This window comes from Lycorma delicatula, chromosome 7 (genome assembly GCF_047948215.1).
Source record: "Lycorma delicatula isolate Av1 chromosome 7, ASM4794821v1, whole genome shotgun sequence".
Classification (NCBI taxonomy): Eukaryota; Metazoa; Arthropoda; class Insecta; order Hemiptera; family Fulgoridae; genus Lycorma; species Lycorma delicatula.
In genome coordinates this window covers 27,733,802-27,752,689 of record NC_134461.1, presented here as the reverse complement: position 1 = coordinate 27,752,689, position 18,888 = coordinate 27,733,802, and the positions used below count along the sequence as shown (strand labels likewise).

The following is an 18,888-nucleotide window of genomic DNA, read 5'->3' as shown; positions in this document are numbered from 1 at the left end:
TAATGTATCATAGCCTACTGTCTATCTCCTATTCATAGTATTTTCAGCCAAAGCTGAATTGGAGAATTGGTTTAACTGAGTTTTTTCTTAAGCTTATCCTTATTTTAAATAAAAACAATACTAAAAAAAAATTAAATAAAATAACATTTTTTAAAAACAAAACAATGAAAAAAATTGCAAAACTCCACTTAAAAATAATACTTTTTCCTTAAATGTCACCCGTTTTGAAGTCGACACTAAATTAAAGGTTAGATAAATTTATTAGTTTTTTTTATGAATTCATATATTATTCTTATATAAGTAAAATATAATTTTCATAACAAAAAACAGTTCAGAATTTTTATTAAAAAAAAGAAAAAAGAAGTTATTGCACTGAACCAAAAGTTAGTTGTTCATTCTCATTTAAAACTTCATATCCTTTGTATCAATAGGTTTTAATTCACATTGGTACAGTGGAAGTCTAATCTGTAATTCCAGCTTCCTCTGCTATTTCTTCTATAATATACTTCCCAGACTTCAATGTTCATTGTTGTACAAAGTAAAATAACTCTTTTCAGTTGAACATCATCTTTGTATTATACGCATTTTGAAATCCATTTCTTGAAGCTGGCTTCAAGAAATTTTATATGTTATTGTTAATATTAATTCTCTTTCACTAATATGATATTTGCAATCATCTGTGATGATAACAGAATTTATTGAACAGTTTAACAAATGCATTCCTTCAAACCATTTCTTGTGATTTCATCATTCATTTCACATCATTTTCTTATGTGATATATTTTGAATTGTTAATTTAGAATTTCAAAGCAATTTTTATCTCCTGCATTTACCAAATCAAAATGTGGTTTACAAAATAAAAAAAAACTTTTAAACAAGTGGTTAGTTCTTTGTAAAAGCTTAATGAACACTTTTAGAGGGATACATTGTAAGATCTTTCGATATCTTTGTTTGTATAGTCATCCGTGATACATCTGTATATTTCCTTTTCTAGCATATTTTCCTTGGCATTAATATCTCTATGTTATTGGCAGATAGTAATAATAAACTATCGTTTCTTCTGGAATTATGAACAGAACTATTTTCACATAACAGGAGGTGTAGAGAGATTTAAAAAATATTTGGTACATTTTTCCTGGGTCATCTCTATTTACACAGTACATTCAATGCCTGTAGGAAATTATCTTTGTAAACTTTCTGAATGTTTTGTCTTAAGCGTAAATTCATCATGAATTAAATTTTTTTATATTAATTATTTTGATTACATTTCTAGTTTTAGCAAGTGTTTTTAGCGCACAGAAGTATGATTCTTGATGAAAAAATTATTTACTGGTTTATTCTTCATCATTTGTTAAATCATGTTACAACTGTAGTGACCGATCTTTTCGGTTTGTTTTTTACAATCTAATGAAATGAGATAGTATTTAAAGCTACAGATGGCATACTTTCAAAATAAGTTGGTGAAAATTATTAATAATTTGACGCTGTTAACAAAAATATCAGTCTCTTGCTTACTAATTCCAAAAAATTTATTAAAGTAATTTCAGTTCAATATATAGTCTTCGTATAAACAAATATCTAATAATACCAAGACGTGAGTTTGCCATTAAAGTTATTGAACCGTCTTCATTCTCTGTTAAATTAATTGATTGAGCAAATCTATTTTTAAAAAACCTGACAACAAAGTTGTTATACTTTTCTGGCATTGGTTATTTATTCTTATATAGTGGAAAAATAATGATACATAAAAAAAATTTAAAGAATTCAAAAAGTTGATATTTTTTAACTTTTCTGCTCCCCCACCGACAAAATCACCTTCTAACAAAGTTTTTTGATTTGTCTACATTTACTATGTTAAATGGAAAAAATTAAAAAAAATTTCCAACGAAAAATATACACACAATAAAGAATTACCTAAAATTTATTTTTTTGGTGGTAGGAATGAATTATGATGAAATTTTATTGTAATATTATTATTAAAAGTTCAAATAGACCAAAAATATTTTTTAACAAAAAAATCAATATCTTTAAACGTTGAATGGCTTCCCTACCCCCAAAAATATTTTTTTTTTTTGGGTTACTACTATGCCAACAAGGCAGATGCCGTAGGCAGAAAAAGTGGTCAAAAATATTTTATAATAAAAATATAGCTTTTTTAGATTTTTGGGAAAGGGACGAATTTGGGGGCAAACTTTTTTTAAATAGTAATTTTTTTTTTTTTAAATGGTAAATTAGCATGTGCATTTTTATTGAGCTTAATATAAAGCAGGGTTAAGTTTGCAAAATTTGGCGAAAATTGACTCCAAACGTTTACAAACTTATTGCTTAATATAAACGAGACTCTCTCTGTGTGTATGACCAAATTTCATCAAAGTCGATTTATCCAGTTAAAAGTTATTAAGCTTTAAACACGTCAACACACGTATTGGGACCGTTTTTATGAACCGCACGTTTTTACGGAAGCGTAATTTTCTTTAACATATTCCTTCCGGTTTTGAGGAGATTTTCTGAATCAGTCAAATTTGTTGTTTTATTTCGGCTCAAGATCACTAGTCTGTCTACAGTATTGTAACGTTTCAATTTTGCGTTTATAGTGAGATTCTTTTTGTTGTAAATTTCATTGTCTACGAAATTTAATTTTTCTTATTTGAATTATCGGATTTCCAAATTTGCTTTAGCTGTTTCGTTTTTCTAATTATTTCTCCTAATTTTTTAAATTTAGTTGCGACATTTATTTTTCCATACTTGGTTTCTATTGATTTTTTGTAATTATTTTTGAGATTTGTTATTATTTCTGTTTTTGAGAAGGAAATTTACAAGCCTGCTTTTTCTGGTGTTTCTTTTAGGTCGTTAATTTGGGAAACTGCATCTTCTGATTATGCGAAAAAAGCTAGAACATCTGAGAAAGCAAGGCAGCTGATTTTTCGATTTTAGTTCCGATTTTAACGTTTTTGTCATTTTTCCAGAAGGTTTTCATAATTTTGTTTAAAACTAGTTTGAATAAAATTGTAGACAATCCATCTTATTTTCTCCTACATGTTTTAATTTGGAATGGTTGGCTAAAAATGATTTTTTATTATATATATTCTAGTAAATGTTACTGATAGCGATTTTTTTTATATTTCTGGTTGTCATTCGTACGTTTTATATTTCTGGTTGTCATTCGTACGTTTACAATTTTATCAGCTCTCCGCTTTCTGTTTTACAAACTCGTGCTTTATTATAAATATAATAATTAGTTTCATTATTAGCTATTTTATCTAATTTATTATTGTTAGATTTAAAAGCAATTTTATAATTCTTTGTTTAGTTTTTAATATGAGTGTTGGTTTTATAATTTAAAATAATACAAGTGGATAATAAAAATACACTGAAATACACTAACAAAATAGATATATTATAATAATTTCAACGAAACTGTAATTAATGACCAAGTAATATTAGAACATGATGGTTGGACAAGGAAAAATAATATATTTAATTTTTAAATTATTCAGATTTATGTTTTAAAATATGTTTAAATTGTGGAAAAAAACCGGTTTCATTATCTACTTACAGATTTTAATACCAGCAGAATACTTTATTTTATTTGAATTACTGAGTTGGTAAGCATCTCTGAGTTTTAATATTTTCAATTATTATTTTTTAAATATTTTTGTGATGGATAGTTATCTGTGAAGGTACTAAACGTGAACAAAAACAAATACTATAAGTGCAAAAAAATAATTTTATAAATAATATAACATTTATTTTATATTTTATTCGAACTTAAAATACACTACTTGACTCTTTTCTAAAAGGAGAAAAAACGCTTTTATACTGTCATTGTGCCTTGTACAATTGTTTTTCTTTTAAATCACTAAATAGTTATCTTTGATTTTACTTAAAAATTAATTATGGGGAAGTTCTGATTTTTTAAAAATATTTTTGCGCTGAAAGAAAAATCAGGAATCTAATTTTATTTAAGACTCCAATTTTCTTTAAAAAATGTAAAACTACATAACATACAACAGCGAGTTTAAAGAAGAGAAGTGGACTATCGGAAATAAATAGAAAGAGAAGGTAAATTTTTATTTAAATTCAATACTCAAAAAAATGTTCGGATGAACTTCAATAAATTATTTTAATGAACTCTTTACAAAAATAAAATAGAATATACGAATCAATTATTTAATTTTAACCCTCCATTTACCTCTTAATTTATGCTGATCAATTTTAGATTAATCTATTTTTTAACGATAATGGGAGAATAAACAAGCGGGAAAAAATGGTAAAATATGCTTTGTATGCCGGTGATTCAAACTTGCATCTCCACAATGCGTAATGAAATTTTTTACGTATTAACACTGTAAAAGTTCTTAGTGTTTAATTTACCTTCTAACTACGATGTAGTAATAAGTAATATATGTAAAAATTAAGATAAATAGCGAACTCCTGCTTGTTTTAATACTTTACAAAAATGTAAAACCGTTAAATTTAGCTGTGTAAACGTTTTATCGCTAAAAGGAATTTTCGGTTTAAATACAAGAATATGGATTTGAATGTAGCGGCTATTTCTCAACCCCCTCCAGGCCTGAGGCCAGCGGGCACCTGCTGGGCGCTTGGCAGGGACTCACCCCCGATCCTAATGTCCTTTCACCCCCTCTGATGCTAAAATGCCTGGTAGAAGTATCGACTTCTACATTACGCTTTCAAAATACGTTGAACATCACATTTAAACCGTGTAGGTATATTAATTCTATAGCATGGCAAACTGTTGGAAAAATCTTAACGTAAATGAATTAAATTATAACGAAATTTGCCGTTTATGCCTTTCGCACGGGGGTATTATGTCGTCTATTTTCAGTTCACCAGGCGGAGTAAAATCTGTTTCGCTTCCTTCTAGAATAATGGCTTTCACATCGATTAAGGTGAGCTAAATTATTTGCATCAGATATTTAATTTTTTATTGCGTTAGGTTATGTTTACATCATTATTGAAGCGCGATCCATTAGTGTTTATTATCGTAGGTTAGGTAGGCTAACGTAGGGCTATCATTAGAAGCACCTTTTTTTATTTCTGTAGTACCCATTACATTGTTTTAATTAATAACGATAATAATAATTAATAGTTTTCTAACATTTATTTTATTGCTATGTGTGTAACGACAAAGGGTCAGTTTTAAATTTATAATTCACAGGTTGCAGTAACTCAAGTAAATCTTGATTTTATGTAGAACTGTCTTACAGTAAAATAATGTTATACACTATAAACAATAATGACTTTTGTTGATAAATCCAAGAAATAATTTGTTTTAAGTTGCAATCAGTATTTATTCCATTCAAGATATTAAAGTTTTACTACATTTTAGATCAGACTATGTATTATTTAAGTAATTTATAGCAAACCACCTAAAGCCCATATGAATTATATACTGTCAGACTTTTTAAATCTTTACTAAAATTTTAATTTTACATAAAAAATTTATATTTGTTGACTGAGTAAGATGGCTATTATAAGTTGAACAAAAAGTGCAGTGTTTTGAGAAGTGTAATTCAAAAGATTAAATTCCAGTAAGCTACTCCATTACAATTCAGTAAACCATTATTTTTACCATATTCTTTACAATGTTTGAAATGGTTCAAATGATGAATTGAAGAGCTTTAATTTAATAAAAGGACTTTATAAACGGTCAACAGATTTCTGAAATTGGTTGCTAGTTTAATAAATAAATGCTTTATTTTATTTGCTGGAGTTAGTGCAAATAATGAATTTATTGAGGAAAAGTGATAAATTGCATGTTTAACTTTAAAATTTTCTGCTGGTATATTTATATGCTAGTTGAAGTACCTGTTTTTTGGCACGAGCAAATACTGAAATTTTAAGTTTATGAATACCCTCTTTACCTTATTAGGTTTTGTCAATTATACTTGCTTAATTTTAAGACTCCTTTTGAATAACTACCGGATTTTAACTTTCTAAATGAATGTTGAGTGAATCAAAGAATGCTTTCCCTGTGCAATTTATAGATCAGTACACACTTCTCTTCATTCTTGTTGAGACGAGTGATAAAATTTCCTTTAGCAGTAGTTTGCTATCTAAGACGTTTGTGCTAGTCAGGTTTCTAATTCTAGCTCTTCTAGACACGAAATCCTTGTTGAAACCTTTTTAATTTAAACTTTTTAAATGTTTGTTAGAGGGAGAATACCCTGTCAGGTTTCAAATAATAAGGTTTATAAATCCTCTAACCCTCAGCGAGGAGACTCTGGATCCAGTCATGCTGCAATCTTTATCCCCTCGCAGAAGGCCGCGTCTCGGCCTTGTTTGTGCCTTATTTGAGGTATAAGGCACAGACAAGACCAAGACCTGGCCTTCTGCGAGGGGATAAAGGTAGCAGCATTGCTGGATCTGGAGTCTCCTCGCTGAGGGTTAGAAGCTGGCATAATAAAAAAAGATCCAACCGGCGGGCCGACCTGCCTTGCTGGATGTACAGCTGGTGGGTGGGAAGGCCTGTTAAAAGTTAAAGGGGTATTGTAAATCCCCCAAGGATTATTCTTTTCTAAAGACTGTTTTATAAATAATTATTCAAAATTTCAGCTTTACAGATGTCTAGGAAATGCGAGAACTGTGGTGTGGGGATTTTCAATTTATATTATTTTGCTATCTTACACTATCTGTTTCATTCTTTATTATGAACGTGATAGATTTCTTTACTTACATCTGAAGTACAGTGACATCATTCAGATTAGTTTTGTCTTAAATTAATGATGTTCATTATAAAGCCAGTGATGAAAAAAGTGAAGATGTTTGTGTAGAGGGCTGAATATCACCTGATTTGACATACTGATTTGGAGTTCTTTATTCAGTTTAGTGAAGCAAGCAGTAAAACACCATCACTTCTCATTTTTTCTGGTTAGCTTGGCATGAGATGCTTGTTACGATTGGGAATAGCTATGCTATTTTTATGAGCAAAAATCTGTTTGTCATGTCAAATCTGTATAAACTAATCCACAAACCACTATACAAACTAATTATCAGGTTGTGGAATCCAACATATATACAGATTTGTGTACACAGTAAATAACATTCAGTTAGATTCTTATATTTTTGGATTATTATCTGACTAATAAGTTTTAATATACTTTATATAATACCAATTAAATATTATAGATATTACTTTTTAATGAAATGAGACTTAAACAAACTGTTATAACAGCATGATTATATGATACATAACTATTATTAAGATATCAAAACAACGTTATTTAGTTTAGTCATTATTAAATAAATAGTACTTGATGGTAAAATATTTTGTCTGTTACAATGTCTATTGTCAATATGAAATTCTATAAATCTTTCAGTTTTCATTAAAAAAAAAGTTACAATAGTAACAAGGTCAGTTAAGGCTGAAAGATAGATTTGTGGTGTTGCAGTGAAATTGAAATATGAAAAATTTGTGAAAGCTGTGAAATTTTTTAAATGGTGGTCTAAAGCAAACGTGTTGTAATTAAAAAATTACTACCAAACTAAAAGTATAAAAGTATTTAAAATATAAGTCATGTAAAAAATCAGCTCGGTGAAGAATTTTGGTAAGGATTACAAAATACGTGGTAGAAAACACGAATAAATTCTAATTAGTGACTAATTAGCCAATACCTGGATTAATAAAGGACTCCTTGAATTTGCCTAAGTCTGTACTTTTAGTGATGCAATAACAATTTTTAAGTCCTTACTGTATTTGTGTTTTTTTACATTACTTGTCTTAAGTTCTTTTGTGATGAACACTACTTCATCAGATATTCAATAACCTGAATTTCATTAATGATCTGCCAAAATAAATTTTTCTGTACAATGTTAAATTTTTTTATGAGCCAAATGTTTTTTTAAAGTTGTTATACATTGAAATTTATTACAGGATCTTTTAACTTAATGCTACTTTTTATGATATATTATTATTTTTTAACTGTTACACTTTTTTTGAATTTAAAACTTTAGTTATTATTTTCTATATCACTTAATAATAAGATAATTTTTTTCTATTTTATACTTTTATTATTAATCAGTATCATCCATAATAGTTGGCATTGTACCAGCCATCTGAACCAAATAAAGGTATTGAATGGTGCCTTTTAAAATAAAAATTATTAACAATTTTTCAGTGAATACGTGAAACGGTAAATTATAAAATGTGAGACCTTTTCATTAATATAGTAGTTGATACAGTAGTATACTTTAAAAAAGTCACATAACCCTTAAGTCCTACATCCTGAAAAGGACTCCTTGAATTTGCCTAAGTCTGTACTTTTAGTGATGCAATAACAATTTTTAAGTCCTTACTGTATTTGTGTTTTTTTACATTACTTGTCTTAAGTTCTTTTGTGATGAACACTACTTCATCAGATATTCGATACATATTTATTTACATTATTTGTCCTAAGTTCTTTTGTGATGAACACTACTTCATCAGATATTCAATACATCATATTTTTTGTGGAGTGAATTAAAAAAAAAATAGTTAAAATGATATTGAACTAAACAGTAATGACCATTTTAAGTTTGATTATTTTTATTTTTGTTTATGTATAACAGGTGGAACTTGGAGATGGCTTACCAGGTCTTATTTGTCATAGTTGTCTTTTCAATGTTGAAAGAGTATATGAATTTAAATTGCAGTGTGAACAGTCTGATGCTTTTTTAAGAAAATATTTACCCTCAGACAAGAGTGTGGTAAGCCAAGATTATTATGTTAACTTTATGGAAATGATTTATTACTTTTGAAATTTTAGGTTTTTGCACTCTCATGATTTAGTGTCTGGCAGATGTTTGACACATGGTTCAAGTCTGATTCAATTTATTATATATTTAAATATTTAAAATATAATAGTTGTAATTAAATATTCTCTGCTGAGTTGAAGCAGTGGATATAACATATTGTTTCATCACATTAATCAGTTGTTTTAATTAACTGTCCAGGTCTTCTGTATGATTAATTTAAGTAAAATATCAGAGGGGAAGATGCACCATAGTTGCTTTCTCTGAAAGTATTGATATTCATTATAATCAGTCTCTTTTAGTGAGAAGTTGGAGTCAGTCCCTTTTTTATAGTTAGTAGCGATAGTCAGTCTAAAGTGTAATTTGTTGGGCTCAATATTACCTGCATTTTGAGGTCTGACATACTGTTTTAAAGCTGTTCATTTGCTTCTGTGAAGAATGCAACAGGCAACCACTTTACTCCTCACTTCCCTTAGTAAGGTGGTATGGAATGCTTGTTATTCTTACAGATGTCCATGTCATTTTTGGGAGAGACTAATGTCAGTTTGTCTAAAATGTTAATGGTTATGGGACTTAATGTACATACAGTTGTAATGATATTTGCAAGACAAAGTGTAATGAAAGATAATTAGTATATCATTCTTTAGTATAACATATTTATATTAATAAGAAATTAATTATTCAAAATTATACTGGTTATATTGTATATTATTTATTCAGACTATCCTTCATTTATAATGATTTACAGTGCTAGGGAATTATGTATTTCAGTATATTTTCAACTGCAACATCTATCTTAAGTTGTTTAAGTGGAAATTATTAACGTTGGAACTATAAATTACTTTTAAAGCTCTTTGAAAATAGATTTGTACTATGTAATGATTTTTAAACTCAAACAAAATAATTATGTGACACTATTACATTGCTGGCACTGTAATCATAAGATGATATACATTTTCCTTATTCAAGAACAATTATAAACCCAACTTTCAGTTTATTGCAGAATGTGAATGGATTCAAATCATTTTACATTTTAGACCTTTTACATTTTAGACGCTGTGTCAGAAGGCACAGTGTGCCTTCTGACACATCTATCTTATCTTTCTACATATATGTTGTAACTACATCTAAGAAAAAACTTTGCAGCCGTATATCTTTTCCTCTTATATTACATTGCCAGTTACATGCACTCCTGTCACCTGATAACTATATAGAAAAATTTAAGACAACAAAATATTTAGTACACATTAATGGCTACACATTCACTCTTAACAAAGAACATTTTTTTCTTGAGTTGAGAAAAAATCCATATCACATAGAGAGAAACAATATACAAAGTAATTCAGAATTACACGGTTATACTTTGAGAAGTGATTTGGGACTTAATATAAGGAAAAAATTTCCTTTATCATATGTTCAGAAAGACTTTGTTTTTGAATTATGGCTAGTGAAATATTTCACCCTTTCTTCTCTAAGGGTAAAATACAGGGACATACTAAATCTCTTAGAACCCATTGATTTCAATGAAATAAAAATAAATTAAGGAGAAAGTTTGATGATTTAATGCGTTTTTATCTGAAAAATTAAGTAAAAACATGTCCCATAACTATAACTAGTATTTCCATAAAAATGTAAATACTGTACTACTGAAAGTCTTGGCGGTAAGAAAAAAGGGATGATGAGATGGTCACCTAGAAGACTACACCACAAATTAAATGAAAAAGTTTGTTGTAGCAGTCTCATGTGGGTTTTCTTCCACTAAGAGTGGGTATTTTGAAAATTGAAATTCCATTTCTTGTATCTACCATGCTTGGCTGTGAAACAATTAAATAATGTGACAGCATTCTGGTGCTTGTAGTAGCAGGTAATTTTATATAGCGTTGAGTATTTCTTCTTCAGTATTTACCTTTCCACAGACCAATGTCAACTAGTACCTATTAATTTGGTTTCAACATACTTGTTTCTACAATGTATCTCTCCACAGATCAAAAGTTTCATAGTTTGATAATTTTTGATCTTGATATTTGTCATGGCTATTTCAAATTGCAGCCTTATGATTATTATTACCTTTATCATGAATTAACATGTCTTTCAACTTTTCAAACGTATTCAAATGAGTGTTATCTCTCATATTATTACAGTTAAACTATTAAATTATTCATGTAAAATACACAACTCAAACTGAATTGAAATGGCTGCTTGAAATAACCAATCATAAAATAAACTATTTCTTAGATATATTTGTTTTAGAAGTTATTTTATTTTTAGTTATTATTTCTTTTAACATTATTAAGAAGATTTTTGTTCAGTTTAAAATTATAACTTTTACTTTCCCAACTAGAGAGTGCTATAGCAGAGCTACAGCTGTAGAAGGGAAAGTATTTTAATCGGTCCAATGTGGACATAGGCGGTTTCACCGCATCTTGACGTTTTGAACCGAAGGAACCTGAAAAACTATAGGGAAATTTTCCAGATGTTAATGTTTGAACATATATGGGTGTGTTCAGTGTTGGCCTCAAAATCACCTTATATCTCCAGAATTACTGGACTGATTTTGACTAAACTTGGTCAGATTACTTCTATGTATGGGGCATTGATGCCATTTAATTTTCACCTTAAACGATCAATGTGGGGTGAGGCTGTAGAGCAAGGTCACCCTCAGTATCTTCAGATTTTGCCTAATTAAGATCATATTTTTCTTAGGCACATTTCTTAACAATTAAAAAATAATAAATACAAAAAAACTTGTTGAAAAATCGCATCGCTACTTGAAAAAAATATTCTAAACTAGAGGCTAAGTGGGCATACTGTGGCAATAGTACCCCCTGTCATCACAAGGAGCGCTATTGTTGCTGTCTGCCATCTTGCAATTCCCTTTTCCCTATTGTGGGAAATTCCCTATTCTCTTGTCCTCTTGGAATGGGAAATTTGAAATTCTACAGGGTTGCCAACTAAATTGTTTTTTACACTTTAATATTATTTATTTATTTAATTAATATTTCAAAGGTTGGTAGCACTGAAGTACAGTTGTTTTAGTTGTCTGCTATGTTGTGATGTCACAAATGAGTGATATTATTAAATAAATGAGTAACATAAAATGTGAAAAAAAGTAACTCGGTCTGGCTGGGTCTTGAACTTTAACGCCCAATTGACTCTGTACCTGGTGCGTTAAGCCTCGTGGGTACACCAGTCTGCCGATCGTACAAGCAAAATTTGTTCTGTCTAAGTTATGAAATTACATTAGTTTAGTTAGTGCCGACTATCGCCACTAGTACCGCCACACCCTCACAGATTAAATACGGTATGCGCACGCGCTTTAGTTAGAATCATTGCATTAAATAAATGAAAAATATTATATTTAAATAAAATGATTTGTATGGTGTGTGATAAATAAATAATTGGGTGTATGTGTACGTAAGCCGTACATCAGAAACAACCCATAGTTGTAGGACTTTCCCGGAACGTGGCTTTTGCCGCGTGACAGGAAAGTCCTACAACTGTGTTGTCAGATTTTTTACCACATTTTGATCTGTTGGTTTTAGATTAAAGTTTAGTTTCTGAAACTTAAATTTATTTTCTATTGGCATTATCTATATCAATCTTCTTTTTTTTATTCATACACGATGTTTATTTTTTATTTTTTGTTTGATATTATATATAAATAAGAATAAAGTATGCCAGTTTGATAAAGAACTCATGTTTGTGTTTCAGAATATAATTATAAGGAAGGATTTAGAGAATAGTGAAGATGAAAGTGATAAAAATGATGACAAAGCTAATGAGAATATTGTGGTTGAAAATGATAAATCCAATAATGTATCTATTGATAATGAAAATGATAAAAACATTAAAACTTTAAATTATGAAGATAGGGCAGTTGAAACTGATAAGGTAAGATATTGGATAATATAATTTTTTTCAGGGTACGCCTTTTTTGATGTTAATAATTAGTTAATGAATTTGTCATATGGAGTGTATTAAATTTAATTATGCTTGTAACATGAATTTCGTGGTGCACGAGGGTTATTTTTTTCCAAGGTCTGATCAGTCACGAAATTAAAACCACAGTGAAAATAAAAAATTTTTTATTTGTAACAAGTACTTATATAGTTATGCTATTTCTCTACATAATCGCCACTCCGATTTAGACATTTGTCATAGCGTGGTACCAACTTTCCAATACCCTCGTCATAGAACAGAGCCACCTGTGTTTTCAGTTATGTTTCCACGCTGGTCTGCAACTCGATGTCTGTGCCAAAATGTTGCCCTTCTAGCCAGCATTTCATGTGAGCAAAGAGGTGAAAATTGGATGGAGCCAAGTCCAGGCTGTATGGTGGGTGATCAAACACTTTCCAATGGAAACGCTGCAGGAGCTTCTTTGTTACAGGTGCAGTGTGCGGCCGAGCATTGTCATGGAGAAATGCAGTGCCTGATGACAACATTCGTCTCTGCTTATTCTGATTGCCCTTCGTAGACGTTGAAGAGTCACACAGTATGAGGCTGCAGTGATGTTCGTGCCAAGTTCCATGAATTCCACCAAGAGAACTCCATTCTCGTCCCAGAACACATTAGCCATACACTTTCTGTTGGAGAAGGTTCGCTTGAACTTCTTTGGTTTACTGGGAGAATGAGAATGCATCCACTGTATGGATTGTTCTTTTGTTTCTTCGGTTTCGAAATGGACCCATGTCTCGTCCCCTGTGACAAAAAATCTCCTTCATTGTGGTAGCGCTGGAGAAATGTTAGGGAGGGGTCCATTCTCATTGTTCTGTGATGGTCGGGCAGCATCTTGGGAACCCATCTCGCACACAGTTTGCGGTACTGAAGTCTCTCACTCACAATGGTGTAGAGAGCTGACCTTGAAATTTCAGGAAACGAATCACTCAATACAGAAATTGTGAACCGATGATTTTCTCGAATCGCTTCATCCAATCGCTCAACGAGATCATCGGTTGACACTCACTTCCTTTCCTGACCGCCTGCATCATGAACATCTGTACGTCCTGCTCTAAAGTTTCTGCACCATTGTCATACTTTGCTGTCACTCATTGAAGTTTCACTGTACACATTACTTATTTGTTGATGAATTTCAGCTGGATTACACCCCTCAGCCTGAAGAAATCGAATTACCGCACGCACTTCACACTTGGCGGCAGATGCTATTGTTGTAGACATGTTTATGTGCTAGTTGTGTGTTCAGAACTAAACGAAGTGACGCGGCGTGATTGAAGGCCATACTAGAGACGCTGCACAACACATGCGCAAAGGTTCATCTGATTTTTATGCGGGTTTTTATTTCACGACCGATCGGACCTTGAAAAAAAAAACTCTCGTGTTATTAAATTTTCTACTGTGGTGCAAAATATAGAGAGGTAATGCACAAGAAATATGAAAGGTGTTCAACATAATTTTGTGTTTAATCAGTGAATTTGGCAACAATAATTCACTTTACATGAGAAAATTATTGGATCCATTGCAACTTAAGTCTTATTAGTTAATAAATGACTTATGCTATTCTCTTAAGATTAATAACACACTCTCTACAATAGTTTTTACATTTATTTAACCCAACAACCAAAATAATTGTATCCACAAACCAGAATACTTGTGGAATGCAATGGAAAAATGATTAAAGATTTTTTCAATGATTAGAATTTCATCTAAAAAGGTTACTGTGTTAATGGCTGAATTTGAATGGATCTGTATGATCCATTTCTTACAAGAACACAAAATAACTTTGCTCTCTCTGTTGGCTCGATTCACATCTGATTTAAGTGATCATTGAACTTCACATGTATTCAGTAATACATAAAAAAGTAGTGTTTTATTCTGCAATTTTTTTCTAAGTAAATAATTGATTCTTGAATATTCTAAATTTGAAAATATTTTCCAAATGAAATAAAATTGAATAACATTAATACAATAATTATGTCCTAAGAAAACAAGTTTTGAAGAAAATTCATCTCATAAAACAATTTAATTTCAATATGAAACAATAAAAACTAGTGGTAAAAATAAAAATTATGTAAAAGAAAAAAAACAGAATTATTAAAAAAGGAATCTGAAATAATAGTAAATTTGAAAATATTTTCAAAGATGAGTAATTTTTTTGTAATGGTTCTAAAGCATAAATAAACCGGTCTAAAATTGATTAAAAAACTAAAAAATAAAAAGTGTGAAGGCAGAGATAAGTCAAAAGAGAAAGAGTGAGAGAGTCAGACAGACAAACAAGACAGAAAAAACTTATTTTATTTTTTTTCCACCGGAACTCTTAAACAGCTGTACGAAATCCAAAATTTTTCACTACAAACTACAGAAAAGAAAATCATAGAAATACATATTAGTTATCTGAATAAAATAAAATCATTAAAAAATTAAATAAATTCATAAAATCCTGTGATATCAAACATTAATTGAAAAATAAAAGTTGTAATTTCTCAATAAGAAACTTACAAACACCATTTTCAAAGGCATCTAAAGCCTTCCTTCAGAATCAAAATGAGGATTGAGGTAGAGAAAGGAAGAGAGAAGGAAATGGATTTTTTATCAGAGTTAAAACTATTTTGGAGTAATTTTAAAATGTTTTGGGAGAGATTAGTGCAGAAAATTGAAAAGTAAACAATTCTAAGTATCTGCTGACTGAACAGTTAGCAAATTCTGGGGATGAGGTACTTGATAAGTAAAGTTGGTTCTTTTTTGTAGATTCTAATATACTTAATCAAGGTCTGTTCAGAAATTAATCAAGATTATTGAATAGATTTTTAACCTTCTCCCATCACAAAGATCCGCACTTGATTAGCGCTCCGCGAAAATATGTTGGTATCTGATTGCCTCCCTTCATAGTCTTATGCTACCCTCTTGTGAAAAAAATTACAGTATATTAAAGAAATTTAACAGATTCTGACAAAAAAAAAAACCGTTACGATCGGATATTTTTTATGCCTTGTTAATGGCTGAATTTGAATGGATCTGTATGATCCATTTCTTACAAGAACACAAAATAACTTTGCTCTCTCTGTTGGCTCGATTCACATCTGATTCAAGTGATCATTGAACTTCACATGTATTCAGTAATACATAAAAAAGTAGTGTTTTATTCTGCAAATTTTTTCTAAATAAATAATTGATTCTTGAATATTCTAAATTTGAAAATATTTTCCAAATGAAACAAAATTGAATAACATTAATACAATAACTATATGTCCTAAGAAAACAAGTTTGTAACAAAAAAATTGAAATAGTACAACAATTATGATAATTTAATTGCAGAATTTTTTTTTCGCATTTCTGCCGCGTTTTTTAGTAGCAAAATTTTTTTTTGCTTTGTGTTTATGAAACATAGTTCGCTGATTTTAAAAATAATACTTTCAAGCAAATCGGTTGAAAATTGGGCAAAATATGATGAAAAACCCATGTCATAAATCACAGATTAGTAACATATGTTAGTAGAAGTGAAAGTAGATTCAGAAAACTACGTTTTATAAAAATCCCCACCACTCAGAAGGCTATTCAGATTGGCAAAAAACCATTTTTACTGTATGCTGTTATTCATTACGAATCAATATGTGTTACATGTTTACCGATATCATTTGTCAGAAAAGATATTTATAGACCTCAAGTAAAAGTGACATATTTATGACCACAAATTCCTTCTTTTTTTTTGTGTGTGCCGTTTTTTTTTTTTTTTTTGTCTTCAGTCATTTGACTGGTTTGATGCAGCTCTCCAAGATTCCCTATCTAGTGCTAGTCGTTTCATTTCAGTATACCCTCTACATCCTACATCCCCAACAATTTGTTTTACATACTCCAAACGTGGCCTGCCTACACAATTTTTCCCTTCTACCTGTCCTTCCAATATTAAAGCGACTATTCCAGGATGCCTTAGTATGTGGCCTATAAGTCTGTATCTTCTTTTAGCTATATTTTTCCAAATGCTTCTTTCTTCATCTATTTGCCGCAATACCTCTTCATTTGTCACTTTATCCACCCATCTGATTTTTAACATTCTCCTACTCCTCCATCTCCTGCTATTCGGCATTTTATATCGCTCCTGCTTCGTCCATCTTTAGTAATTTTACTTCCCAAATAACAAAATTCTTCTACCTCCATAATCTTTTCTCCTCCTATTTTCACATTCAGTGGTCCATCTTTGTTATTTCTACTACATTTCATTACTTTTGTTTTGTTCTTGTTTATTTTCATGCGATAGTTCTTGCGTTGGACTTCATCTATGCCGTTCATTGTTTCTTCTAAATCCTTTTTACTCTCGGCTAGAATTACTATATCATCAGCAAATCGTAGCATCTTTATCTTTTCACCTTGTACTGTTACTCCGAATCTAAATTGTTCTTTAACATCATTAACTGCTAGTTCCATGTAAAGATTAAAAAGTAACGGAGATAGGGAACATCCTTGTCGGACTCCCTTTCTTATTAGGGCTTCTTTCTTATGTTCTTCAATTGTTATTGTTGCTGTTTGGTTCCTGTACATGTTAGCAATTGTTCTTCTATCTCTGTATTTGAACCCTAATTTTTTTAAAATGCTGAACATTTTATTCCAATCTACGTTATCGAAAGCCTTTTCTAGGTCTATAAACGCCAAGTATGTTGGTTTGTTTTTCTTTAATCTTCCTTCTACTATTAATCTGAGGCCTAAAATTGCTTCCCTTGTCCCTATACTTTTCCTGAAACCAAATTGGTCTTCTTCTAACACTTCTTCCACTCTCCTCTCAATTCTTCTGTATAAAATTCTAGTTAAGATTTTTGATGCATGACTAGTTAAACTAATTGTTCTATATTCTTCACATTTATCTGCCCCTGCTTTCTTTGGTATCATAATTATAACACTTTTTTTGAAGTCTGACGGAAATTCCCCTTTTTCATAAATATTACACACCAGTTTGTATAATCTATCAATCGCTTCCTCACCTGCACTGCGCAGTAATTCTACAGGTATTCCGTCTATTCCAGGAGCCTTTCTGCCATTTAAATCTTTTAATGCTCTCTTAAATTCAGATCTCAGTATTGTTTCTCCCATTTCATCCTCCTCAACTTCCTCTTCTTCCTCTATAAAACCATTTTCTAATTCATTTCCTCCGTATAACTCTTCAATATATTCCACCCATCTATCGACTTTACCTTTCGTATTATATATTGGTGTACCATCTTTGTTTAACACATTATTAGATTTTAATTTATGTACCCCAAAATTTTCCTTAACTTTCCTGTATGCTCCGTTTATTTTACCAATGTTCATTTCTCTTTCCACTTCTGAACACTTTTCGTTAATCCACTCTTCTTTCGCCAGTTTGCACTTCCTATTTATAGCATTTCTTAATTGCCGATAGTTCCTTTTACTTTCTTCATCATTAGCATTCTTATATTTTCTACGTTCATCCATCAGCTGCAATATATCGTCTGAAACCCAAGGTTTTCTACCAGTTCTCTTTATTCCGCCTAAGTTTGCTTCTGCTGATTTAAGAATTTCCTTTTTAACATTCTCCCATTCTTCTTCTACATTTTCTACCTTATCTTTTTTACTCAGACCTCTTGCGATGTCCTCCTCGAAAATCTTCTTTACCTTCTCTTCCTCAAGCTTCTCTAAATTCCACCGATTCATCTGACAACTTTTCTTCAGGTTTTTAAACCCCAATCTACATTTCATTATCACCAAATTATGGTCGCTATCAATGTCTGCTCCAGGGTAAGTTTTGCAGTCAACGAGTTGATTTCTAAATCTTTGCTTAACCATGATATAATCTATCTGATACCTTGCAGTATCGCCTGGCTTTTTCCAAGTGTATATTCTTCTATTATGATTTTTAAATTGGGTGTTGGCAATTACTAAATTATACTTCGTGCAAAACTCTATAAGTCGGTCCCCTCTTTCATTCCTTCTGCCCAGCCCGTATTCACCCACTATATTTCCTTCCTTGCCTTTTCCAATGCTTGCATTCCAATCTCCAACTATTATTAAATTTATTATATGTTTCAATACAACGATATGTTGCTTCTAAGATAAGCTATTTTTGTAAATAATAAATAAATCCATAATCGTCATAGCAATTATAATACACAAGTCACACACACACATACACACAAGCACATTTCTGAGAAAAAAAATGGTCATATTCTTTCT

The 18,888-nt window shown here is 30.5% G+C and overlaps 1 protein-coding gene across 1 annotated transcript in view; it reads left to right on the top strand.

The window, feature by feature from the left end:
- Positions 1-18,888, top strand: part of LOC142328454 (uncharacterized) — a 100,910-nt gene that overhangs the window by 59,428 nt on the left and 22,594 nt on the right. Inside the window, exons 9-10 of the mRNA XM_075372246.1 lie at positions 8,569-8,706; positions 12,463-12,642. Coding sequence (XP_075228361.1) covers positions 8,569-8,706; positions 12,463-12,642 — 318 coding nt within the window. The remainder of the gene's footprint in view (positions 1-8,568; positions 8,707-12,462; positions 12,643-18,888) is intronic.